We start from the raw sequence: 27,895 nt of genomic DNA, 5'->3' as shown, positions 1-27,895 counted from the left end.
GGAGCACCTCCTGCCCCTCCTTCTCCACTGACCTCAGTGTCTGCAGAGTTGCTCCTCTCACATATTCCCACTCCTCTCTCTGGCTGCAATGGTGCAGCTTTTCCCCACTTCTTAAATCTGTTATCCCATGGCACCATCATGGTGGCTGCTGGGCTTGTCCTTGTCCAGACCTTCATCCATCCTGGAGCTGGCTGGCATTGGATCTGTCAGATATGGGCAAAACTTCTGGAAGCATCTGAGGGCCCACTCCTGTAGCTTCCTCACTTGTGAAACCTTACCATGCTAACCAATGCAGCTTATTAATTTTAATCTTATAGTTCTACTTCTTAGGGAAATTAATTTAGTTGGCTTTCTACTATTGCAAATACATTGTTTCTGAGACTGAAAATAACTAAGCTGTATGTACTTACCCAAAGAGTACCTCTTCAGTAGAAGGATGGCTGTCCTTAGAAAAAGCAAATTATTACAATGGCTCATTTTGGACCAGTTTACTGAGACAGTTAAAAGTCTGCAACATGCTCTTTCTTTTTCTCCAGAAAAATATTTAAAATTACTTTAGCCTTCAGCTGACATTGTACTGAATATTTATGGGAGAAATAAAACCAAACAAAATTAGCTATTTAACACAAACCTCCAGTTTATAAAACAACTGATTGCATTTGAATATTTTAATCTGCTTTACTAGCAGTGCGATCAGACAAAACAGTAAAGCATTGAAACACCATTTTACATTAACATTACAAAATACAATAAATTTTTTTTTCTCTATGTATTTACATAAGCAAACATATAGGTATTCAAAATAGAATGCATCTCACCATCTGGCAATAATTACATAAGTACAGTGCATGGTTGACTGGATGGGATAGATACATAGGAATTTTTACCCTGAAGTGTAAAAAGGATGCACACCAGCTTAGGAGATACATGGTGAGCTTCATGTCTTTGGACATTTTTCAGATGCAGTTTTAAAAGTAATAAAATGTCAATCTACTTGAAAAATTGATGCTGAACAGTTTTTTCAGATGAAGTGGTTTTTTTGGATGCAGATATGACAGACTGACTCAGCATGCTTTTCCTGTGAAGTAGGAGAAGGCCCTAACCTCTGAACCAGTCTGTATGAATGTCTTCTCTTTTTTTTAACCTGAAAAATTACAAAAAAATTCCATTCCATTCTGATGTATAATGAAAACACAGTTTTTTGGAAGATGGAGATGCTGCTCTGAAGCTGGTCATATTAAACCACGGTGTTCATTCCAAGCATGTGCCAAGTGCTGTAAATCCTAGTTTAAAACAGCTGAACTTTTGTCATCTGTCTGCAGTATAATGAGTCCATTAATTGCTACCTACTGATGAACACCCCCTAGCAGATTTGGCATGGTGGCTAGAACAAATTCATATCCTGACTCTGTCATCCTCACTAAGGCAAACTGCACAAAAACCTATTAATATTTTGATGCAGGGTGGCAGAATCAGGCTTTTCTAAGTCAAAAATGTCCATAAAGAGCTGGAGATATTGGTCTTTGCTGTGCATTCTTGGCCTTGAGAGGCTACTTAGGCAAAAGCTGCTGATCACTCAATAAAACCGTCTGAGTGCTACAGAATCAAAATGTCAGACATTAGTTTTCCCTGCTTCTAAGCAAAAACTCAGTGTTATGTTCTCTCTAGCTGTCAATTAATGAAATGCTGTTAAGTCTCTTATGTCCAAAATACATGTTTTATTTTAAAATAAGCTGGGAAAAAAAAAAGATTGTTCAGAGTCACCTTGTAATGAAACTTCAAGCCAGTAATTGAAACTCTCTGTGATTGTAGTGAAACATTCCCTGTCAGTATTTGCAACCTGAGCAATTTGACATTGTGAACAAGGAACAGAAAGTGAAATGAAAGAGAAACAGAGGGCTGATCTGCTCTGCCACATGGGCAAAATGCAGACAGTAAGTGGGGAGCAGAAGCATTGAATGTGAAAGGTCCAGTAACAATTTATCAGCTGCGAGCTAGTGAAGGAGACTCTGCAGAGCAGCATCTGGGACTTCAGGAGATTTGGGAGGAATTGAGCTCTGGAGAAGGGCAGGGTACCATATACATCATACAGGATGCCGGTGGGCTCTGCTCCCTGGCACAAATGGGCAATAAGATCCAAGCTGTCTGTCCCACCTACTGCTTTGATTGCAAAGCCAGAGAAACTTGCATCAGGTCAGACCTAAATGGTAAAAAATATGGTGATTTCCTCCCCTGGTGGAAGCCTCTTTGTTTCCTTTCCCCTCACATGCAGGTTTAGAGACCTTCAGTCCCCTGTCAATATTCATCACATGAAGGCAATCTGGTTTGGGTACAGATATAGAGCCTCAGACTCTCCTCACAAAACATCTTTGCTTTTATTACTGCCTGCTTATTCCCTGAGATACCTGTTTCCAAGGGCAGATCCTCAAAACCATCACCCCAGTTGTGGAGTGGAGACATCTGGCCTGTGGGATACAAGATGGGCATTGTACTTAGCTCAAAGTAATAGATTTAGGGTCAATATCAAACTTGACAGGAAAGAGTGGAAAGTCACTGCTCCCAGCTACTGCTATGGTAGTCCTCATACTCAGCTGCATTTAGCAGATTCTCCTTGGAATGCCTTCTTTGCCAGTGTGACACTCCTCACACAGTGCTGGGCAGGAGCAGGATGTGTGCATAGGGAGGTAGGAGCAGCGAGTTCATTTTTGCTTCTGCTGAAGCTGTTCAGTTTGACTGAGATGGTCAAATGTACCCAGAGATAGAGAGAGCACATACAGCACCTGGTAAGCACAGCATTTATTCCACTTGATTTATCAGTTCATCCTAAATGACCAGTTTGGGGGGAAACCCATGTCTGCGAGGTGATAGGTGACATGCATGGCATCATCACTGCGAATGGGGCTGCAGCATGACACTTTGTCCCAGACATGAAGGCTGGGGTCTGTGGGGTGGGTCAGTGTCATCATGTGCATGCAGAGCTTCTGTGTGACCAGTGCACAGTGGCTCCTACCTATCCCATGTCAGAAGAAAGGGCTCATAAAACTAGTAGATTTAGTTTTACCATGTATATGACAATAAACCAGTTTCTTGGAAATCAGTCAAATGCCCAGCCAACTTTTAAGTCCTTGTCTGCCATAGAACAGTATCTTAAGCTAAAGGCCTTCTTCCAAAGACTCCCACCTGGTAGACTAGAAAAGGTCCACTTTCTCTCTGTCTCTCTCCTTCTTTGACTTAGTGGAAATTTAATTGCTCTGTAAAAACTGAACAACTTCAATAGAAGGACAGATGAAGGCATTGGAGTTTTTCTTCTGGATGGGCAGTATTTTTTCCAAAGAAACTGGAATACATCCTGGTTCTGATGAGGTTATGGCAGAAAAAATAATGGAATGAATCAAATGATTTGATTTAAACTTTGCATGTGAGTGCAGCATTTATATTTGCCCTCTTCAGCAAAGTCCCACTGCCCTCAGTGACATCTGTTATGATGTCATGAAAAGAGTTTCATGACTAGACATGTCTGTCAAGCAATGTATTTTATGTTCTTTAAGCAATGTATTCTGCCCTTGGAACTATGCAGGTGAAATGCAGTGTTGTTTACAGGTCCTGTTATTTTTCAAGTGAGCCCCATTTGCCCATACATATTTCATTAAGGCTGAGTCCTAGTAGTGCAATCTTCTGACCATTCCTGAGCAATCTGCCTTAACAGCAATACAGTGAAACAAGGGAAAACTATTTTTAGCAACTAACAGTTTTTTAATAATTCTGGCTTTACAAGCCCTAAACCAAAACCAGCACATTCTTCATGACGGCCTTTTTTTACCAAAGAGAAGTGATGAGAAAGAATCTACTTCAACCTTTCACTGAAGACTTTACTCATGCAGAGTTTCCTCTGACATTACTTAAATCAGATTTTGTTGGAATTGAACAGAGTCATGAATCTGGAAGTGGTGCTGAAATTATTTAGCAATGTTGTACCTGGTTTTCCACTGTTCTCTCACTTCACCTTCCTGTCAACACCAGTGGGAGGGAGCAGGGAATTAAGACCAATAATTTTGAAAATATTACTTTCAATTTTTAAGCTGAACACATGAAATTTTTGAATGCAAGTAAATTGCAAGTCCTGAAATAAAGATTATAAGTGGTGGTGGAAACAGAGGATTATTCAAGTATAATTTACCTTTTAAGATTACTTATTTAAAATACAGAACAAATGGCAGAAAAACCCAGGGACATTTCAGGATGGTTACTGAGGAAGAAAAAATAGCATAAAAACAGTTAACAAAATGTCCATATAATTAATCTATAGCAGTTTTAATAGATTTTTTAAGTACTTTAAGATTTATTTTAAATATATATTAGCAAATGAACCATCATTTTGTTTAAAATTCTGTAAAGTGCTCATTCAGTTAATGATAACAAAACTCATTTGTAGCAAGACAAACTAGCTGGAGCCTACTCTGCAAGAACATCAAAGGACAGCTTAGCTTTCATTTGCAAAGAGAAAAGAAATGCGTAGGTTTCTTCACAGCCCATATTATAATACCAGAAATTGCATTTTTTTTCTTTAAGAAATATATCCTTTAGAATATTAAAAAAATAAGTTTAATAAAGCCTGTGCTTAAAACAGCCAATGTACTGTATGAAAAAAAATTGCACATTTGATACCCTTTCAACCCTGCTTTTCATCCACAGGATAATGTGAGGAGTATATGATGTTGTTGGAAGGTCTCTTGAACACAGCTGATTTTCCTAAGCTATCAGAGCTTCTCACAGCAGGTGGAATTTTCAGCACATACAGAGTGGTTGTCATGGCAGCTGCTGACCATCACACACCACTAACCTTTTCGTTCCCCGGGCCAGTACTTCCCTTGGAGGTACCATCTAAATGATGTGTTCCTATCGTGACCGCCGAGTAATCCTTAGACATCATTTTCACCTCTTTTTTCAAGCTCTTCATTTGTGCTAGCTGGAGCTGTCTGGAGTCATATGCAAGTGCTGGGATAGTGTTCACTAAAATCAGCTGGAAAGGTTTCTTCTCCTCCTTGTAGCGACACTGGATGTAGCGAGAGAAAGCTGAGCGGTAGGTTTTGTTGAATAATGTATACACGAGTGGGTTGACAGCTGAGGAAAGGTAGCCAATCCAAACAAATATGTTAAGGAGTCCTCCAATGACCTCTTCTTTGCATGACTCCTTGCAAATAACAGCCATCACATTGGTGATGAAAAACGGGCACCACATCACAACAAACAGAAAGAAGACAATGCCAAGGACCTTGGAAGCCTTCTGCTCATTGCTGATGGATTGCATGGTTCTCCTCCCTGAAGTCCCCGTATCTCTGTTCAAGGAGCGCTGAAAGAGTTTCTCTGAGGACAGGGAACTCTGAGGGAGGAAGCTGAATGAAGTAAACTTGGTCTTAGGGCCAATGTCATTCACACATAGCATAGCTTCCTTCTGCAGCGACTTGATAGTTAAAAAGTAAGTGACTACCATGATGGTTAGAGGGATGAAGAATGCCACAAAAGAGCCTACTAGAACAAAATTTTCATCTGCAAGTAAGCAGATGTCTTTCTTAAACATGTCCTTCTTAAATACTTTGGAGTCGTCTTGTAGTCCAAAGACGGGTACAGGCATGGAGATACCTGAAGGTGGATGAGAGAAAGAAGAGGTTAAAAACAATAATGAAAAACACTTCCAGACTCCAAGAAAAAACAAATAAACATCTACCTGTGTTCTTCCTGTGGCTGAGGTGATCATAGCTATACACATTACCTCAGCCACACGTAGAACACATTTGCTTCCTTTCAACTGTCCTATGATACCTGGTAGCCAGAAAAGCGTGATTTTGAATCTTGGGCCCCTTGTAATGATCTCCAGACTTGCTCCTTGGTCCCTGCCACCTTGACAAAGGATTTTATGAAATATGACCAAAATGACACTATGTATTTCTTTTCTGGAGTGCCATAAGAGTGATTTGGGACTGTTTTTCATTAGAGGATTAAAAGTGTTCTGGCTTCTAAATAATTCTGGGAAATACTAATTTTAGGAGGAAAGATAATTTTTTGTCATAGGTCTAATCTTTCATTTTGTCTTTCTCTTTTCTTGCTGTAATCTCCATATAGTTAAATGCTAAATGCTAACAAAACCCAGCTTCCCATGTGGCAATGGCCAGATGAACGACAGGAACAAATTAAGCACTGAGAGATACTATGAGGCAGCCTGAGATGTAGTTTATCCTGCAGGACTGCAAAAGTCCTTCCACTATATTTCCAGCTACTAGAGGCTGCCTTCTCTGCACACAGCCATGCAAAATTTGTCTTCACCTGAAGCATGCATCCTTGGCTTGTCATGAATGGCAAGACAAGGTGACAAAGTCCATTCTCCTTGGACGGCTCTACCTGTTTCAAGCCTACTCAGCCAGGGATTTCTGCAAATGCTACTACAGTCTGGGAAAAATCAAACAGCTGCTGTTTCTCTGGTTGTTGGTTTTGGGTTGTTCTTCAGAATTTGTCTCTTCCCCTCCAAATGGATGCTGTCTCTCCAAGAGAGGCAATGTTCACACAATGAAAGAAATGATGTTCTGCAAAGATAGCAAAAGTGGAGTGAAGCAGGGGGTGATAGTGCAGCCCTGTTTGGATAAAAGCAACCAGGATTCAGATTCCTGTGGAAAGTTAGCATAATCTGTGAGCTTCAGTCCTGTTTGCATTTTGGATCAGAAATCCCAGTTGCTGTATTTGGCTTATGAGAAATAAAACCATTGACTAGAGAAGAATTTCTTATGATGTGAGGATGCTGTGCCCTACTTGGCTCAGTGGATGCCCAGGAGTGTCCTTACTCCTTCTCAGATGAGTCCTGAAAGATCTGTGTTTCAATGGTACCTTCCTCTATCTCACTTTTTCCCCTTCTTCCCACTCTGCTGCTTAAACTGGAAGCCTTTTAAAAGCATAGCCTGTCTCTTCATTTCACACATATCCAGTGCCTAGCATAATAGCTCCAGTCCTAGAGGAAGACTGTGGAGTACAGGCTCAATGCCAAACAATAATTACCACAGTAATAATAATATTAGATTATTATTCTGTTCAAGTGCTTCATTCTTTTTGTTCTTCTGGAGCTTCTACAAAGACCTTTTTTTCTAGGAACACTGTAGCTTATTTTGTCTTTGCAACTTTGAACTGAGTCATGGCATTGCCTCAGGCCACTTTAGAAAAGTGCTTTTCTTATCTGCCCAGGGCAGAAGCTGGTGGAGAGCCTGTGGTATTACCCTTTCTGTTTCTCCTGTTCAAGCTCTAAATGTTTGAACTTGGGCTAGGAGAAGCCAGTGAGTGAGCTGCAAACTTATGCAGTCTGTGGCAGCTCCTGAGCTGAGCTGACAGAAACCTCCAGTGTTTTTAGCTACTGGCTAAAAAGGTCTGAGTCTGTCTCACTGAAAGCATGGAGGCAGAGGTCACCATCAGAAGCCAGACTGTCCAGGCATGGCTGAGTAATCTGGGGTGCTGAACAACTCCAGGGAAATGAAGAATGCTTTGAAGTTAGTTTTCTTTTTTTGGATGAGTTGAAGGGATGCTGAAGGCATCCAGCACCTCCCAGCATCATACTCCAGCTGCACAAAGACACAGCATTAGTCAGAGCAATACCACAAGTTTCCCATCTGCTTCTGCCCTGTGCTGATAACAGCAAGGCTGTTTTTTCATTTAATTCAAAGACCTAGCGTGAGCTGCAGAGATAAAATAAACAAGGGTATTGACAGAGTAAAAAGATGCTTTTCATTACTACCTTATGGTTCAGCTGCATGAGGAGGCATGGGAGCAGAGGCTGCAGCAGTAGAAAGAGGAAAATTTTAGCATAATTTGCATGCTTATTCAAGGGAAGAGCCAAAGTCTGTTACAACTTCTCACCTGAAACAAGAGGATCAATTCCCCAACTGCTTTGTTTTGTTCTTAGCAGCTTCTGCAGACTGGCATCTAAATCCAGATCTCTGGCTTTAAAAAAGGGAAATGGCCTTCAGTGTGCAGCAGAAGTTCCTGCATTCCTTTAACAAGCATGGAAATGCTGTAGCAGCAGAGCTGTAGCAGGCACTGCTAGTCACAGTCACGTAGGTTTTTCTGAGTGACCACTCAAGGCATCTTTCCCCTACAGCCACAGGGAAGTGGCCTGTATAGAGTTTGCAAACAGCAGAGATACCACGCTTTGGTGGCAGAGAACACTGACAGCTGTAAACTGCTTTTTGTGTAAGCCCAGTTCAGTTGATGCAGGGCATCCCCTCAAATGATACTGTGGCGTTCCTGCATGGAAAACGTTAATGTCCAGCCCAGTTTTCTCTTTTCATATTTCTACAGGAACTAAATTTACTGTTGTCCTCCTGAAAGCAACAGGGTTTGTTCCCCCTCAACAGTTGGCTTCTGCAGCAAATTCCATGAGGACACAGGGACCAAATTCAAAGGCAGTCATATTTAAACTGGCAGTAACAGAGCTTCCATGTGCAACTCACATCCACTATTTTGATGGGATTTTTAGGAATCATCACATATGGCCAAGAATATCACCCACATGTCACATTTGGTCAAGATGAAGTTTGTCCTGTAAACCCATAACAAAAAGCCCTAGTCTAAAGTTGCATTAGCATTATTGCAACTGACTGAATTAATTCTTTAAAAGTTGAATATGAATGATCTGTTTCACATGGATGGTTCAGATGTATACTCCCTGGTTTACTTGTCCTTGCTTTCCAGCTCCCTGCTCTTGGTGACTGAATGTTTAAGGAGACACAGATGGTGCCTGTGCATTCAAATGTCATAAGAAGAAAATCAGCTTCAGAGAAAGGATCATGCAGAGCTACCAGGTAGGGACAAACAGGTGGTTGGGAAGTGAAGCATGTGCCAACAGTAGATCTGGAGGAAACAACCTGGAAGGGCTGTAACATTAAGCTATTCCACACCCTGCCCATTCCATGCTCCCACTAGTTCAAGGTCAGTCTAGAAAAAATCTTGGTATCCCCTGAGGGCTTTTTTTATGATTTATCTTCCTTGGCTTTCAAAAGAACTAAACTGAGGCACAAGGAAGCATTCAGCACAGAATAGGAGCACTTCATTCAAGCACTGTAATGTAAGGTACATTAGCCACTCCATTTCCAGTTGACATTCACACTTGGAACATTTTCCCTTGTCAACAAGCCCTAAATATTATGTTCCTCTGGCACAAGGTGGTTTATTTAGATGGTATGATTTATACACACGTGGCTGTTTCAAACTGTGGATTTTAATAAACCGCACAACAGATCCCAAACAAGGAAGATGAGTAATAAATTCTGCATTAAACCTCAAGAATTTGGGCATAGTTTCAGAATGACAAAAGGCTCTTGCAAACACCAAAGGTTAAAAGTAAAGCAATGGTATCCTTTTTGTTCTCTCAAAAAGTCTGCTGAAATTGACAAAGGTTGATATAGTGCTACACATTGCTGGCTTCAGAGGTATACAGCAGCCATAAAACCACTTTAACTGGACAGGTAAACTGGGTTTGCAGCTGCCTTGAGCTGCTGAGACTATCCATAAATCAAAGCCATAATTTACAATGTGTGTGTAGGGTGGCACACTTGGGTTACTTGGGGTGAAGATAAGGAGGGGGAGGTGAATTGATAAGGTCAAGGTTTTTTCAGTGAAGTCTCCTTTAAGCAGAAACTGTTGGTCACATGCTTTCACCTTGCATATATCTATTTCAATTTTGTTTAATACAAATGAGCATTATTCTGTGCCTTAATAAATGTCTAAGGGTTAGGAACTACCTTTTCGAAATGTCACTACAGCTTCTCAAAACCTTTGGCACTTTTGTTCACTTTCTCATGAAAAACAAAAAACTCTCCCCATCTCAGGTTTTGGCAGTCATATTGACTCATACATACCAGGTCATGGGCCAGCTCATGGGCCACTGCACAAAGATGTGCTGTGACATTGGGGACCTCTGAAAGGATTGCTGCTTGAGAAGGCCAGTGTCTCCTTCAAGCAGCTCAATGTGGCCATGTGGTCTACTTTCTTTAGAAAAGACCATGCTGGTATCTGGTGCCTGTTTGTGCTCAGAAAATATCCTCTGTTGGTACATCTACACATTCAACCAGCAAACAGATGTCCATGTATAACTCACCTGCTACATCCCAAGGCATGCAATGCATAACCTCAGTTTCATGCTGTATAAAAATCTCCTTGTTGCACACTGCCATCACATTTTTTTAAACATTTTTGACTTAATTAACCACACAAAAGAATATTTGTTCCCTTGGGCAGCCATGGTTCCCTGTGTGGATATTTGTTCAAGGAACACAAGCCACGGTGAGTCACTTGTGGCAGAAGCACCATGGACCATGTCTTCCTCTGAGTATCAAGGATGGCTATGTGTCTGGATCTTATATGAGGAGCTGGAGTTTAGCAACAGTTACTTCCACTTAAACATCTGCAGAGGAGCTGCTCAGTTTGGCTTTGTGTCTCTGTTTGGCATTTGACACTCACCATTATGGTTGGTACATCATGACATTTCATTATTTTGTCATTACATCATTGTTTCCTCAGACCTGCAAAGAGCTGCTCTCTGCATGCACCTGACAATGTTATTCCCCCACTGACTCTTTTCCAGTCATGACAAACCCTTCACTGTGATAATTTTGTTGCTGCCAGAGTAGTGCCAGCCATATTTCCAATGTGTGCAGGTTGCTGATGGGTGGCAGTGCAGAAGCAGAGATTTCCACCTGGGAAGAGGGGATGTTGAAAACCTCGGTGTGGATTGGGAATTACCATCTGAGGCTGCATCTAGTTAGCATGAACGTTAAAAAGCTTCTACCTTCCCTAGTCAGCGTGACAATGTCCCCAAAGTCCTGGGCTAGAATTTCTCCTCACATGTGAGACCAGCACAGAATCCTTCCCTGGTGGTAGGTACATGTGTTGGTGGAGGCAGAAGTGGATGAGGAGCATTCTCTCACAAATCCCAACATAATGTTTGTTTTCAGATGGATTTCCTCAAGAGCTAAGTGAGTCACAGTCCTGGGGAGCATCGTCTCCTTTCTGCATCACAAGAGGCTGTACTCACAGGAATGGAATCAGAGTGAGTCCATGCATTTTCCTTGTAACTGCTGGTAGACCAAATTTAGTTACTTATTCAAAGGCACACATGAAGCTGGTTTTCTGTATCTTTCCCATGGAACACTTCATTTGGTCACACGCATTCTAGTTAATACAAGTGAAAGGAAAACAAATTTAACATCATGTAGAGGGGGTGCCAGGTAACAGCTGGATTACTTCATTAATTTTGAAACAGCTTTGTTCTTGACAGCTCAGAAAATCTCTAAGGAAACATATTATTTAGCCTAGCAGGAGATACATTCAATTCTTTTTATACGAGAAAAGTATGGCGAATGATAATTTATTCCAAAAATTATCTATTTCACTTTAGAAAAACAAAATCAGAGAAGTCTGTGTTTCCTAGTATGTTCCCCATTTATGTCCTTGGTCCTGAAGCCTATTTCTTAACAAGAACAGAGATATGTGTCTCCAAATTAATTTGTAGAACTGTGATAATAAAATAACTATTAACAGGATTAGAGGAGAATTACAGGAAGGATAGTGCAAGAAATTAAGGACAGGTGCCCCTTTTTGACCCAGCTCTATAGAAACTCTGGCATTCAGAGTGAGCTGAATTATGAGAGAGGAAGCCGCTGATGGGTCGCTTTCTGCTTTGATATAATTCTCAAAATGTGCACACAGCCCTATTTCCTAAAGGCAGCAAGAATACAACAGCAGGAAATAGTTTCTTTGCTTTTGGCTTTAAGTGCTTTTCCTGCCTATGCACTCCTCAAATTCTCTTTGCTAGTTATACTGTAGGACTTGTTTACAGTCTGGTTCCCTAATTTTCTTTTCGGATTTTTCAGGCCTCCTGAGTATTTGAGGGAGCTACAACCTTTTGCCCAGCAGTTTCCAGTGGAGCCTATTCCCCAATACAGTCTTTGCTTTTCAACTGGGGACATTATTTTTCATTTGGACAGAGGCTTCCTCCAAGGTGTTTTTTTGGCTTCTCACAGAGATCTCCAATTAAGAGAAGCTGTTATCTCTCTGTCTAAGGTGGTTACCCAGTCACTAAAGGGCATATAGAAATCTACACCTATCAAACAGCTAGAAATAAATAAAAGAAGGTGAGGAAGCAACCTGCCTGGAGGATGCTGGCTGAGTAGAGCCCAAGTCCAAGGTGGACAGCAGCTACAATTCTGCTGCCATTTGGGAGCTGGAAGGGAGCTGGGCATGATGTGCCCCTCCAGGGGACATAGGCTAATGCCAACTGTAGGCTAATGACAACTGTAGGCTAAGGACACCCTTCATCCGTGGTGATTAGAAGTGGTAAAAAGTAACTGACCTTACAATGTAGCACTTAATATTTAGTCTGAAAATTTGCAAGGGGTTCCACATGTCTCCAGCCTATCTCTGTACAGAGGGACAAGGTTCTCCTCCTGCTATTTGAGGCTGCTGCTTCTGTGGCTCAGCAAAGTGCACAGAGCAGGTGAAACACCCTTTTTCTTTCTGTGTACTCAATTAATATTGTTTATATTGCATTGGTGTTTTTAAGTTCCCAGTAGCAACAGTTTAATTTCTACTCAAAAGTTACAAATTTATGGTTGGCACTGGCCTAGGTAAATATGTTAATTTGCAAAGGAAAAGAACCTTGTGTAGGATCAACTCCAGCTACCTGTGATACCCCCTCTGTTTAGCATATGAGCTTTCTGTATTCCATGTCAGATGGCCTCGCAGCATTTCACTGTTCAGGCCCCTAGGGGAGCAGATTTGGGGATAATAGTGCTTTGAGAAGAAGGAAATACCATACCTTTTTTACAGGATCTTCCTAGATCAGATGTTATCAGTTTGTCTTTTTAGCTATGAAGCTTCTAAAGGATCCTTGGGCTAATTTATTATGTGCTTTACATGCTACACACACAGTAAGGCTTAAAAAAAATACTTATAGCAGCAATAAGCCAGAAATTACGGAAATATCTCAGATATTCCACTACCATAAGCAAATAATGCCTCCTAGAGCAGTCTAAGTGATAAGATCCCCTGATATTCCAGTTTTTATATCTCTGTCTTTTAATTATTATATGGTGTGATTTGTTGAATGCTGATAATTTCCTTAACTGTGCCCTAATCTTCCACTGAACTGAATGGACCTTTCTGTTAGTATCTCTGAGATTTCTTCAGCAGTGCTACTTGGCCTCATTGTGTAGTTTAAAAGGACGCTGAATGTAGCTATCAGATAAACTTTTAAATTATTTTTTTTTACAATAATTTCAGTCTTATCCATCTGAAGGGCAGAGATAACAAAACCTGTAATTCTTATGGATTTTCTAGACCTCAGACCATGTCCCAGTTGTTTCTCCATGACTCCTTTTGTGGTTGCTTGCAGAAGCTGCTCAATAAGCAAATTGTCAGCTTCTTACTAGTTATACAAGAAGACTGCAGCAGTGGCTGGACAGTTATTGGGATAGATGTCCTGACATGACGGATAATTTGGAAGGAAAAACAGAATGAGAAGCAGCTTAGAGACCTGCACAGGTCTGAAGATGATGAGTCAGGATCCTGTGCTTTATGTTTCACTGTCCACCCTGTAGCTAATGCCCTTCACCCTGACTGAACTTTGTTAGACCAGCCAATGCCCTGGTCACACTTACAAGATAACAGGGTTGAAGAAGAGAGAAAAAGAGAGCATATCTGAAGGGATTGTATCTGCCCATATTTCCACCATCTACTGGTTCCTGTGTGGGTGCTACAGCATGATCCCTAGGCTCATCTTTCTGTTAAGTGTCACAAAGCACCTTGGAAATGAAAAATAAATACATGATCTGTTCTTGCAACAAGAAATGCTGGAGTGACCTCCTCATGCCCTGCAGTAGCGTGCAAGGCAGGCCTGGATTTAACTGGGGAACTTTCAATCTAAAACGTCTGAGTACTTCTGCGCTTGTAAGGGGAAATTTACACTGCTCACTCAGTGCACCTTGGACCTAAAATCACAGTTTTTCTCTCAGGATATGCACAGTTCAGTTCAGACTATGATCCTGGCAATAGTGGTCAATTTGACATTTCAATACTCAGATCAAATACAAGAAGCTGTAACAAGGGCTATGTTCTGCCAAAAGGAAATAAGTCTTCCCAGTGGGTGTGATTTATTTCCTACATAAAAGCAGGATTGAATACTGTGAAATACACAGATTCCAATTTTGATCAGGCAGAAAAGAAAGCCTTTATCACAATGCTACAGCCTGCTTTCAGGACATCACAGGAGCTCAACAAGCTATTTTCCATCAATGACCCTGGAGGACATCATAGGCAAAATCACCAGACAGGTGTTTCTAAATTTGTCTCAGGTAATTAGGAATATGTTGTTGCAGTTCTGACAAAACCCTTGACTTTTTTTTGCTGGGCTTCTGCTTAGAAATGATGCCAATGGCACAGGCCAGATAATGTGTGGGGAAAGTTAATTACAGCCTAAGTGTTCAATAGTTTGCAATGTTCCTGCTGGTAAAGATAAATGTAAGCCTTTAATTTTAAAGAATTCTGTGATACATGAACCTTTTTTCATGTCATAAAACACAATATCTGGCTTAAGCCAAATATAATAAATAAAGGAACTTGTGAAATCTTTCTGTATAATTTTAAAATGAATGAAATTTTCTCTTTTCTTGACATTTTCGTTTATGCAACACTGTGCTACTTGTGCTAATGTGCAGCACCATTTTTAATTTAGAAGGTGATTAAATGCAGTCACAGTGTACAGACAACAGAATTTATGAATCCCAACATAATTCCTTGTACCTTGTTCTTTTGTTATCATTTGTGCTGCATGTGGCATTTTCTATGCAGAAATCCAGCTCCTCTGACTAGAGATACTGCCTTTTTTCTTAAAATGTTCCATTTACTCTGATATACCCTACAAAGAGAGACTGGCTGATTGCAGGCCATATTGGCACCCACCAACTTATTTTTTTTCATTCAAAAAACCCTCATAACAGGACAGGTCTGGTCCAAATGAACTTTATGCTTCTTGCTGGTAGCTTCAAGAGGAAGAAGAACACAGTCCTTATGGTCTTCAAAACAAAGACAAGTTGTTTTTTTTTTTAAAAACAACTAATTCTTTCATCTGCACCTTGACTAAGCAGGCTCTTTTCTATTAAAAATACAGCTCTACTGTTTATAACTTGCCTTTAAAAATAAAACCAAAGCAGAAAGAAATGCCACACAATAAGGTTATGACCACCCCTCATTCCTTTTTTCACCTGAAAGGCAGATTGCTTCTTGCAAAAGGACTGCTCACAAAATGAGTGTGTACCTTTTTTATAGGCAAAACCTTTAATCTCATCCTAAAGTAATTACCCAAAGAACATGGTCAATATATACATAATAATTATTCTTCCTTTGATGACACGTATTTACTGGTATAATATATTCTCCCATCCAGATGAGTGCTGGATTGCTCAGTGTCTTTGGTTTGCAAATGTGTCCCTATGAACACATGCCTGTGTCTCATATCTTTATGTTTCCAAATTTGGAGAATTTAGAAAGCACTTCAATCATTAACATTCCTTTAAGTATTTTTTTTCCATAAAGACAAGTAAAATGTTAGTAACACCTCCTTGTCAGATGAACAAACATATACAAGTTCAAAACGCAATGAATGCTGATCATTTCCTTAACTTTGTATAGAAGTTCAAAATGCAAGGTTTTTAAACCTTCACAGTTATGGGAGGGAGATATGTGTGGTAAGCTGATGGTCTGGTGGATGTGTTCACTCTTCTGGGAAGAGCAAATCAAGCAAAGGGTTCTGTTACATGGAAAACATGGGGATAATTTACATCAAAGTAAATAGGACATTCGTGTGTCTTTCTCAGAACTATCTGAAGTAATGCCTCATGACCAGAATACATGTGCTAGTCAACTCAGGAATGTGCATCACAGCACTGAATGTTCCTTTTCCATGGAACTGAACCCCAGACAACCTGTACACGAAGGGCCTGTTCTCATTAGTTGTCCCTACTGTAGGAGTCATTAGTATGGCAATGAACTTTCTACTGACATAATTGCTGCTGACTACTGAGCCTCATACATTGTGTCTCTGTGAAGAAATACAGTGAAGATTCTATTTCTGAGATGGTTCTGAAGCTCTAATACTTTATTCATGATATTTCAGGCCAACACCCTTCACTATAATTGACGCAAATTTCTCTGTGTGTTGTGCAACAATTTTTTTCAACTTTATTTTATTTTTATGGCATCATCTACATCCACAAATTGTAAAGGTCCCAGGGTGCCCAAACATAAAACCTACAATGTTTGCCCCTGAGATCCTGCAGGTGGAGTGAGCAAACAGTATTTTCAGTCTCTGAGAGATGGTTTCATGAGTGTGATAAAAATAAAAGAAATGTTCCCTAGGGAAATGATAGTGTAGTAGATGGTTTAAGTTTAGCTCCAGCAATTCCAAATTTAGGTGCTAAGCTTTAAATCTATATTGCCAGAGTACTGTTCAGTGTGTAATTATTTGCAATTTTATATATTTTGGCAGTATATTCCATGTTTTAGAAAATGATCTTTTCCTATGCCAAGGCATCCATAAATTAGAATTGATTGAAATGGCAAATTATGTCACCTGGAAGAAATGGATGTGCAGCAGATTCAGGACAGGGATTCTCAGCCTGCAGTTTATTAGCTGTTTGTGCCTTTTGAAACCTGTAAAGGGATTTTCAAATGAAAGCTCTCCTTGACAGAAAGAAGACTGAGCCTAAGGAGGCCAAAGCTGTCAACAAAACACAATCCAGAGGCACTGGTAGTTGAACTCTCCCAATCCCTGCTGCTTCCCTGGCCTCCAAATGCTGTAAGGCAGCAAGAAGCCATGCAGAGAAATTGCAGGCTGCCTGTGAAGGGTGTGTAAGCCTCTGTATCGGCATAAAATGTCACACTGCCAAATTATCTGGGGGCTCAGTTGCACTGGGCTTGATTTGTACACCTGGAGCTAACTTCACCCTGCACTTTGGAGAAAGTTGCTTCACATGCCACAGTATTTCTCATTTTCGAAGCCTCAAAAGCAATGGCAAAATTTTAGAGTTATGTGGTGGGAGGTATTTTACCAGATTCATCCAGATCCATGTTGGGCTTTTTTTTCTGCTTGAAAAGTACTGAATAAATCTAAGTTGTTAGTGACTGGGGAGTGCAGAGACTGCCTGAAGGCAGTGAACAGATGTGTAGGCTGAGTGAGAAATGATAAGAGAAAACTCAGCTTAGAGTGCCTGGGCTTCATCAGACTTCACATTACTTAGACCATTAACAGAGGAATAGAGAGAAATAGGAAATGAGGAATGTTATATATAAGGACTTAACATTCATGCCTGTAATTCTTTTATGTTACCCTTTCAAGAAGGGGTGATGCACTGTTGGCCTCTTGCAGAGCAATGCCTTTGTCAGGCCCATTTAGGACCCAAAGGTACTTTACATGTATTTTTCAGTATAGGCTCTATTTACAATTCTATAGATTCCACTTCCATTCAAAATTCTACTTTTTTCCAGCAAGGGAAAATCCTTTGGCTTTTTACACCTGTTCTCAATAATGACCTCTGTGCTTTAAAACAAATGGAATAATTTTCAGGGTTTAATGAGCTTTTGCCTTCAACAGCTACAAATAATCTAATTATCTAACCACTGTGCACACTGGATGATTTAAGAATTAAAGACACAATTAGAATCTGTTACAGTAATTAGAATCTATTTTAAACCAATTGCCTGTGGCATTACATGGTCTAGTGAAACAAGGGCTTTTGGCTAAATGCTCTTCTTCCACTAAATGCAAAAACAAATGTTACCACAATTTACTTTTTTTAAACTGATAAAATCAAGATTTTAGAAGTCAAGTAAACTAAACTATCTGTGCTTTTTTTCTGCTGTTTTTTAAATGCTTCATATGTCACTGAAGCCAATGGAAGGAAGATCACTGATTGCCTTTGGTTAAAATTGACTAAATATATTTGCGTATTTAGTGAATAAAGGAAAATTATAAATTTAGTGAACAAAAGTGTAATTAATTGGGTACACTAGAAGTTATAATCTAGGTGAGTTGGGTTCAGGCCCAACAAATCAGCTAGAAGTATTTGCAGGAGTCACTGTTTTGGTGACACAAAATGTGTGAATGAGATGGAGTTATCCTATTATCCTTCCTATTTTCCTGACATCCACTGTTCCTTTACACATGTCCTCATCCAGCTGCAGTAAAGCAGGACTCTGTCCTCTTCACTCATGCCACACTGGAGTGGCTTCCAATAAAATAAGGAGTTGTATTTTTCAGAGTTCTATAAATAGAGACCACATTGCTATCACTTGCCATGATAATAACAAGTAACATCTGTGACTCATCACTGTTAGAAGACAGTTTCTCCAGAGAGCAGAAAAGGTGTTTTTACAATGGATATGTTACTAGTTATTACTGCAAGGAAAAGACATAACTTTTGAAACAAAATATCAAGCTATCAAATAAATAAACCCTCCTGCTACATAAACCATGTTCTAACTAATAGAGCTAAAATAACTTTTTTTTTTCCAGATTCCTTTTAATAGTGAGCTAATTCAAATACTCTGTCAGTAAGCCCCTGTCTGAGAAAAGATGCTGAGCAGAGTGGACCACTGGTTTGCCCCTGGTCATTCTGATAATTCTGTGAATTTGTGTTTAAAAAGGGCAGTAATTTCACACACACTAAGCACAAAGCACCACACACAAAGTGCAGACAAACACAATATGCACAATTTTAAGGGATGCTTGACTTATTTATGCTATATAGAGAGAAATGCACTGAAAATACTTGCACTTAGCAGTTTCAAAAACTGGAAAAACTGGACAGAGTAGGTAATGTTAAAAAAATGTGACTGTAGAAGAGACAAGATATGTTTCATTTAATCTAGATGAAGACATCTACATCTGAGTTGCTATAGGCTTCCTTCATAGTTGAGAACTAGGTATGTTTAGGATGGAGTTCACCTGGCCAGTGCTAGACATCTACATCTCATCAGGTGAATGCATCCCAGAGCCAGATGCTGTTGAGCCTCATCAGGTTGTGTAGAATGCAAAACTGTTCTCCTGTTGAGTGAAGACTCCCATAATTTCTTGCTGTGCAGCAGAAGATACAGTATTTTAAATCTTAACAATCCTAGACTGCTTTTTCTCAGACTGTGGGTCAGGATCAAGAGAGAGGTCAGGAGATGATTTAGAGAGCCAGGCTGGCAGCATGTTAAGCATCATCTCCTCTCCCTCCTCTGGGAAGAGTGGTAAGGGATCACTGTTACCACTTGCAATAATTTGTATTAGCCAGGAAAGGAGCTAATTTCCTTTGATTGCTGACAGCTCACATCTCTTCCAGGGCAAAAGAGTGAATTTTTCCCGCCTCTAATACAAGTGAGCTGCCAATGCTCAAGGGTCTACAAGCACTGAAAGTGTTTTCAAAGCATTTGAGAACCTCCACCCCAGCTGTGTGAGGAAATTCCTGATGGCATCAGACACCAAACTCTCCCAACTCCTGTACCATAAGACTGCCCTGGAAATGCTGCCACCAGGGGAATAAAAGATCAGTGTTCCCCTGCCTAGTTTTGAGGCTCTGGGTTTTGCCAGTGCAAAAAGAGATTTGTGTACTAGGTCATTCAGAATACCTATTTTGGACTGTAACTCTGAACTGTCCTCTGGACAGACTACTCTTACTGCACACAGTATCTGTTTTCTCCTAAATAGGATGCATAAATTCCCCACCATACACACCGAGAAAGGCAGAGAAGATCTGCCCATGAGAAAAATCTCTAAGCAAATTACCCAAATAAGAAATTGGGAACAACTGACTTACATATAAGAGGGAAATACTTTTTTTCAATTGATATATTTTTTTTCTCTTCAGATGTTTAGGTAATGATGATTCATCAGTATGGGAAATCAACATATCTTTAAAATAAACTTGAATGTGGTCATGCTATCACTGATGTGTATTCTTTCAGTGCTGCTCAGGTCTCCTCCATTTCCCACTGTTGTTGGCTTCCATTGCATAATTACTACATTACAGCACTTCATAGAAGTGGAAAGCAAAATACTGCAGGCAGAGAATAAAGTTTTAAACTGCAGTATATACATCAAATCCTCTCAAAAGCTGGAAAGCTGCAATTACATGCTGAAATGTTGCCTCACTTACCAACTGATATGGTCCAAACAGCAATGATTTTGGCAAAAGCCTTGGTTCTGGAGTTGAAGCGGCTGTGGTGGATGGGGTTCCGTATGGCGATGTAGCGATCCAGCGAGATGGCACAGAGGTGCATGATGGACGCCGTGGAGAACAGCACGTCCAGGTAGATCCAAATGGCACACAGCTTCCTAGGCAGAGGCCATTCGTATCCTGCACAAGAGAAAGTTGGCATCAGCTAAAGATGGGGCATATATCCCTTGTTGTGACATGTGCCTTAGTGCATATATCCTTCTAAGAGGATAGTAGTAAGTACTATGTAGTAGTAAGTGATACATTTAGAAGCTGCCTGACACTGTTTTAAGAAAATATTTTTATTTGTTTGCAGCTTTTTAACAGTAGCTTTTGGGGTTAACTCTGCTTCTTTCCCAGGCTACAGGCAGCATATGTGTTTTCTTTTTAATTCTATTTGCATAATGCTAGTGCTTGGTGCTATGATTAAACATTTTTGGCAGCAAATCTATGAAAAGAGAAGCAATTTTGTCATTGTAAATCTGCAAGTTCTCAATTTTGCTTTCAGACTTTCTATCCATGTAATTACTGCATTTTCAACACCTGCTGATATGCAAAGCTGCCTTAATTCTGAAAGTAAAACTTTGGATTTAATGGAAGCTAAAGAAGAAAAATTATTTATTGCATACCAGTGATATTTATCTTACCTGTCTTTAGGCCTCTACCACATACCTAAATAAGGATATTCCCTCTGTCAATGAATATTGATAGGCTCCTCCAGGGAAAGCAAGCCAAAGCAGATGCATTAGTTTTTACCAATATCCAACCTACAGCTTCTTTGCTGCTAATTAAGCCCTTACTTTTTCCTTGTTTTTTCCACTACCTATGAAGATGAATTGATTACTTTCCTTTCTCAAAGCTGTTGGGAGATGGCTATCATGGCTTGCCTAGTTTTGTGTTTATTTTTTTGTCCTCCAGTCTAAGAAAAACCTAGTACTTTATCTTTTTCTTACAGATCATGCTTTTAAAACTTTTTTTCCTTCTTGTTTTTCTGCCCTAGAATGAGTTTAATTTATCTGCATCTTGTATATCATTCAGTGACTAAAAGAGGACTCGGTACTCTTGCAAAGCCCTCCTGAGTGCTAAGTGAAATACAAGACTTCTTCATGCATCTTGAAGGGAGTGTCTTTACTTACACAACCTGGAATGGTAAGTGTCTTTTTAATGAAAATATCATGCTAGTGAAGCACATTTAGCTAATGATACATTTTGACAGCCAGATCTTGTTCAGCATTCTTGAAGGCCTCACAAATTTCTCCAGTAGAAGCTGGTTTGCTTTACCTTTGCACTTATCCTCACTGAATGTTGTTTGTTGGTTTCTCTTCAGGGGTCCAGATTCTTGTTGATGATTCTCATCCTGTCCCCCTGAGTGCTTGTAACCTCTCCCAGCTTGGTGCTTTTGGAAAGCTGTATAAGCTCTCACTCCACACACAATACATGTTGTTCAGAGCAGTACTAAGCAGACCCAGGCTAAGCAGAGCCCTGCAGGACCCCCATTCAAAATCCCTTCTATTACTGCAGTGAACCACTAATAGCTCTCCTTGGAGCAAGTTTTGCAGTTATCTTGTAGTGATTTAATTCAGAGGATATTATCCAAGCTGCCCATGATAGTGGCACGGGGCAAAGCCAAAACTCACATTGTGAGAATATGTAAGTATTTTGGGGACTGCCCGTCTCCTTTGGAGATACAGTACAAAATTTGCAACAGCAGGAATGGAAGGAGAGGTGGAGGAGGTAGGTCTGTGCCTAATGACATTTAGTCTCAGTGAGTCCTGAGGAGACCTATTTCTTGGTGTTCTTGGGTTGCTGTAATACAAGCTGACCCTGACAAGCCATACAGCAGTTATGGATGTATTTTATCATGTTTTCTGCTCTTCTGTTGGGAAGTCTGGTCCCTGGAGTGTGTTATGTGATGGCTGGCTTTCAGGGGCATGACTTCCCAGTAGCATCTCTCTGTCAGGCCAGGCCAGTTTACACAGGGAAAACCATTAAAGTATTTTTACACTTGACAACATGCATCTTCTCTTCCTTTGGGAACACATTTGCCATATCCTTCTAGACTTCTCATCTTTGCAATAAACCAGGATGAGGGAGGCATAAAACAGCATCTGCCAGATAAACTTCCTTAGAGATTACAGATTCAGGAAACTATATGAGAGGAGAAAACTCTGGATGCAATAAGGTGCCCCCTTAATAGGGGTGTAGATAACATCCTACAGAAGTTTTCTGCTTTGTAGTCACGTCCACCTTGGCAGGACTTACTGGGTGCTGCCTTTCCCAGCAGTCTGGGGCTGCTGGGTGGATGGAGAATCCTGCCCAGCCCAAAGGGTGCAGACTGGCACAGACACATGGCTGGCATGGCTGGGCACCCAAACCAGAATTGCCCACAGCAGCTATAAACCTCTCAAGAAAATCATCTCTGGGCAAAGCAAGAGCCATACCCCTTCAAGGGCTGCAGAAGGGGTGGTGGGGCACTCTTGTTCCACAGGCTTGGAGGTGTTCTGGCAGAGCAGGTATGTGCAAAGGCCTCCTCGAGCTCAAGACTGTCAGCATAGGTGATGTGGCTCAAGTTGAGCAGCTGCAGCCAAGAAAATGCACCTATGGAAGGGGAGGTTTCCCTCCATGCCATCACTGATCATCCTGGAAGTTGATGGTGCACCACACCAAGATGGTTCTCCTGGTACCACTGCGTGCCACCAGATGATTTTTCACCCCAAGTCATGCTGCTTCCATTGCTGATCTAGCAGGGAAGGAGCAGGGAGAGAGGAGGCAAAGCCAGCGCAGCCCCTCCCCGGTGCCCCGGCCGTCTGCAGGGAGGCGGCGCAGCCTCGCCCGGTTCGGGGGCTCCGGCTTCCCGCCGTGCGGGAACGGCATCCAGCGCCCCAGCCAGCCCCAAATCCCTCCCGAGACACGGGTTCCGGGCGCCTCTTCCCTCGGCAGCGGAGCCCGGCCAGCAGGAGTCCCTGTTGCTTGTCTCAGGGTGTCAGGCACGACTCAAATCTCACCCATCGGACAATTCCTGTTTCACGCTGCTTCTCCCGCCAAAGATAATCGCACACTAATACGGTAAATCACGGTATTGCACCATGACTGATGCCAAATGTGGTTTGCAAATGCTACTGGGGGCGATCTGTGTAGAGACGCTGAAAATGGAAAATAAACTTCCAACTCTCTGGATTAAATCTCCCTTAAGAACAGGCTCATGTTTGGACCTTAAGTCCAAAAGTAGTGAAGTAATAGAAATCTTTCCAAACAATCTACTTTCCTCCTGGCTGCAGCAATTCAGTAACATTGAAAGGACCATTTCTGAAGTTTAAGGACAGTAACAGCCTGACAAAATTGGTGCTGAACACATAGGGTGCTGCTTGTTCTGGCATGAGCTGTGCTGCAAATGATTTTGGTGAAAATGAGAAGATCTGCTCTTAATCACCTGCAAGGGCATGAACTGTGAGTCATTATTAACTTAAATAACTTCTCTTAAGAAATAATAGTTTTGCATTAAATGTTACTAAACAGGCAGAATGAATGCCCATCCATTTCTTAACTCCTGCAATATTTATTCCAGCATTTGCTAGTAAGTAGATGTCTAAGCAGGGTATTGCTGATAAGAAAATTATTTACATTTGTATTACTTCGTTAAAACTAATTAAGGGGGCTGCCTACTTTGAATCTAAAAGTGGTCATTAGTGTTTCAGTGCATATTTGCAGAACAGAGTAACTGGCAGGACCCTACATTCTCATTGGGAATATGAAAATTATGAGCCAGGGAAAAAACCTGAAAGCAGTAGAAAGAATAAAGCATCTTCATATACACTTAGAGACAATTCATCTGACAACTGAGTAATAAACTGATGTTATGGACTGTGTTTAAAATGCCTGTAGCTGGAAAAATAAAATAGGAAACTTCACCTGTTCCACCCATTAACCAGTGACACACATTTCAATTTATATGGAGTGATAACAATTTTCTGTGGTAGGAGAATGAAATCATAATGACAACAAGATGTTATTGCATGCAATGTTTAAGGCTTATCAATACATGTAGTAGGTTACACAGCTAATACTCACCATACAGTATAGTTAACATGGACACAGGCATGACAAGGAAACCCAGCAGCATATCAGCTATTGCAAGTGACATTAGAAAATAGTTAGTGGCATTCTGTAGTTTTTTCTCCAGTGAAACAGCCATGATGACAAGAATATTTCCAGCAATGGTTAAAACAATCACTATCACTGTCAGCAAAGCCGGCCAGTTTTTCTGTGAAGGGCAGCACGATGGGCTCATGTTACTTTCACATGAAAGATTGGTTAGGTTGTCAGAGTTCACAGTCAAGTTGCAGAGATGTGATATATTTTCTCCAGCTCCATAAACATTTCTGTAGAATCTTCTCTCATGGTTTATTTGTATGAAGGAGTTTGCAGTTGGGTTCACAGAGCTCTCTCCATCACAAAGAATATCCATTGCTAAGTCCAAAACCACAGACATAAATTGTGAAAAACAGGAAATTAGCACCCTTTGTCACCATTGGGCATTATATTCCTCAGCTCTCCATGCCAGAAGTTGAGGGTGCACAATCTTTTGTCAACTGTATTTTTGCCACTGGTGCGATGTAGAAAAACATACCAGAATTACTCCAAAAGCTGAAATGTTTTGTTTTCAGTTCCAGAGGAAGTCCAGTGTTGGCATTTATTGAAAATCCAGCTGAAAAGTAAAATCAGGCTGTAGGATACAGAATGTGGACTTGAGGCTTCAGAGAGCAAAAATGCTGGAGAAATAAAAGACATAAAACTTTTGCAACTACTAGGACTCCCCTCTGGAGCTACATCTTATTGCTATTGGTAACTGCTATCACACAATTTTAAACACAGCAGTATTAAAATATCTTGCTGTATTAAATAGCAAAGCTCTTGCTTCTCTATTAAGAAAGTTGATTAATTATTCCATCCAGCGTCTTTTTCTTGAAATAATTAAATATGCTCTTATTTATAGTGCATCTTCCATAATATGGCTGATAGTCTCTGTCTTCTGTTGTATTTCAGAACCATTTTCAGCCTCATATCAGAGACTACACATTCTGTTCCATGCTGATTTTTGTAGCTAATTGTACCTTTTGGCCCAGCATGGCTTCAGAATGGAAATTAAACAACTAGATACTGTTATAAAAGAATACAATTTAAGGAAGACTTACATTGCACTTCAGAGCCCACTTTCAAACCGCCAATATATGCACTTTGCACCCTGGTTTACAATATTCTTCGCTGCGTTTAGCCAGTTCTGTGTCTTTTTTCTTCAGCCTCCTCCAAATGGTGGTATTTCAAATAGTTTTTTGACTTCTAAACTGCACACTTGAGTGAAGCCAGTTCCTGTGCTGCAAGGCTTGCTCTTTTCTTCTGAGAGATAGGCTGCTCGCCGGCTCTTTCCTTGTGCATTTCCCCGCCCCAGGGCAAGCTATATTTAAAGTAATAATGATATCAGAGCCCTTCTTGAAGTGACACAAAAGAAAGCGCGCGCACACGCTCCCGAGAAAGCAGCCTGCACGGAGGAATTACTGATTGCAACAGGAATGGAATTTCTCCCTTGCTGCCTTGTTCGGATTGTCAGACCTCCCACTCTCTGGATGTCAGAAACTGCAAGGTAGCAACAGCAGAGGAGGGCAGGGGAGGGCAGAGCAGAGAGGGTCTTTTTGGTAAACTAGCAGCTTTTTCAGTGCTTGTTTTAGAGGTTCTCTGCTTGGGGGCTTTTTCAGCACACGCTTTCAATTTGCAGCGGGTGGCTCACAAACAGCTGCATGCAATTACAGGGATTTACAGGATGCAGGCTTGAGAGAGACAAAATCTAAGGCTTGCAATGGTAGATATTAGTGAAATATGTAAGTGAGAAGTTTTTTCCCTAAAGAGGGGAAATTCCACCAGCCTTAAAAGGCAGGCATAATATGCAGCCCCCTTCAGTTTTAACTCCAGGTCTGTGCTGACATATGAATCAAACTGGCAATAGATATTTATAAAAAACTGGAGTCACTCTGATGTCATACTCATTTGTCAGGAGATAGATGTAACTGCTAACTCCAGCAGCCTGTCCCAAGCAGGCATCCTGAATGAAGCAGTTCTTTCTGTGAAGCAAAGTGTGTGTAGAGCAAAGGGGTAACAAAACAGCCTGACACTGCTTCTGCCTTTTACTTCTGCTGCCTGGACATACATGAAGAAATAGCCAACTCTTCAATTTTCAACCTAAAAAAAAAACAGTTCCCAGACTTTCTGAGACTTAGTAGTTGTCAAAAGTTTGGCTGAGTGGGTTTGCTGCTCACCCACACATCCTGAAATATACTGCAGGCTTCCCTCATGGTGAGGGCAATGGCTTTAAACAGGCAGGCTCAGGCAGTTCACAGTGAGAGCTCAGAGAGGTGCCAGTGTCACTGGGCACCCGTGGGTCCTGGCAGACCCTTGGGAGCTGCAGGCTGCTCCCATAGCTCAGCTCTGTGTGCAGCACTGTTAACCCTGCTGCAGATCTCGGGGAGCTTCAGACACATGGAGCCTTACTACAGCTCAGCTGACATGTGCTAATCTCTTCATGGACCCAAACCCATATCAAAGTGAGTCTCAGGCACACACTGGAGCCCATTTAGATCAGTGGGGCACAGTTACAGAAAGCCTTTCGCAGTAAAGTTTTTTGGAGCCAGTTTTACCCACAGGTGAACCCAGCAAGACTGGGCAGATGAGGCAGTAATTCCCACTAATGCCCATGTGGGACTTGGAAATGCGTCATGGCAATACTAAATTTCCCAGTCCCACAGGTGAGGCTAGGAGACTATCAGACAACACAAACTGGTAAAAAAAAAGATGGTAATGCTGAGTTTAGCAAGAAATGTTTTAGCCCTGGCAGTCTCGTCCAGAAGCTGGACAAGGAACTTTTCTCTCTCCTTTCATACAATAACCAAATGGCTTACTGTGTTCACCAAGTGAATTTGCCATCCATGCTCCAGAGGGTTTGGTGGCCATCCCCACGAACGTGAGAGTGCATATCTGATACAGAGGGTGGGCTCCACTCCTGCTGAATGCAGCCACTGTGCAGAATAGGGCTCAGGACCCCTTGGCTAGGGCTACATACAACCTTTGTGAGGAGCCCAGGTGTCCTGCTGCTTTCTTAGAAGGCTGGCTCTGGGCTCTGACAGCTATAGCGTAGCAGTCGTGGGTGTGTCATGCGTGTCACTCCTAAGAAAGAGTAGCAATATGTTTCTTGATATAACTCAGTGATTTTGCCAAGCTTCATGGTAAATGTGAGAAGGTTTAATAAGATCTGATGACAAGGTGCACTTGATTATTTATGGCATAAAGGACAGGGTCAGACAAAATGGGCAGGGAAGGAGACTCTCCTGTTGAGTCATGAGGTTCAGAAAAGACCTCCTTGTGTTCTAAACTCCTTCTTAGAAGAGAGTTTATGTGTGCCTAATTCCAAACTTAGACTTAGTCAACAGTTAATATCTCAAAGATTATATGTGCACAATCAATCTTTTGTGTCACTTAGCTAAGATTTCAGAGTTAAGCATGCTATTATTCATTTACTGAGAATCTCTTGAGTCAAAGGATCTCTCAACTCTGAGGAGTAACCT

At 41.1% G+C, this 27,895-nt stretch overlaps 1 protein-coding gene across 1 annotated transcript; it reads right to left on the bottom strand.

Annotated features, from left to right (window-relative positions):
* Positions 1-619: 619 nt before the first annotated feature.
* HTR2A (5-hydroxytryptamine receptor 2A) lies at positions 620-24,941 on the bottom strand. Its single transcript, XM_066571258.1, has 3 exons — positions 24,354-24,941; positions 20,226-20,426; positions 620-5,640 (listed from the first exon to the last, which is right to left on the bottom strand). Exons 1-3 carry the CDS (start codon positions 24,772-24,774, stop codon positions 4,826-4,828), a joined length of 1,437 nt encoding a protein of 478 aa, XP_066427355.1. The 5' UTR covers positions 24,775-24,941; the 3' UTR covers positions 620-4,825.
* Between the last annotated feature and the right edge of the window lie 2,954 nt (positions 24,942-27,895).

The sequence above is a fragment of the Molothrus aeneus genome, chromosome 2 (assembly GCF_037042795.1).
Source record: "Molothrus aeneus isolate 106 chromosome 2, BPBGC_Maene_1.0, whole genome shotgun sequence".
Taxonomy (NCBI): Eukaryota; Metazoa; Chordata; class Aves; order Passeriformes; family Icteridae; genus Molothrus; species Molothrus aeneus.
Note: the sequence above shows the minus strand (reverse complement) of the source record. Positions and strands in the feature narration are given on the sequence as shown.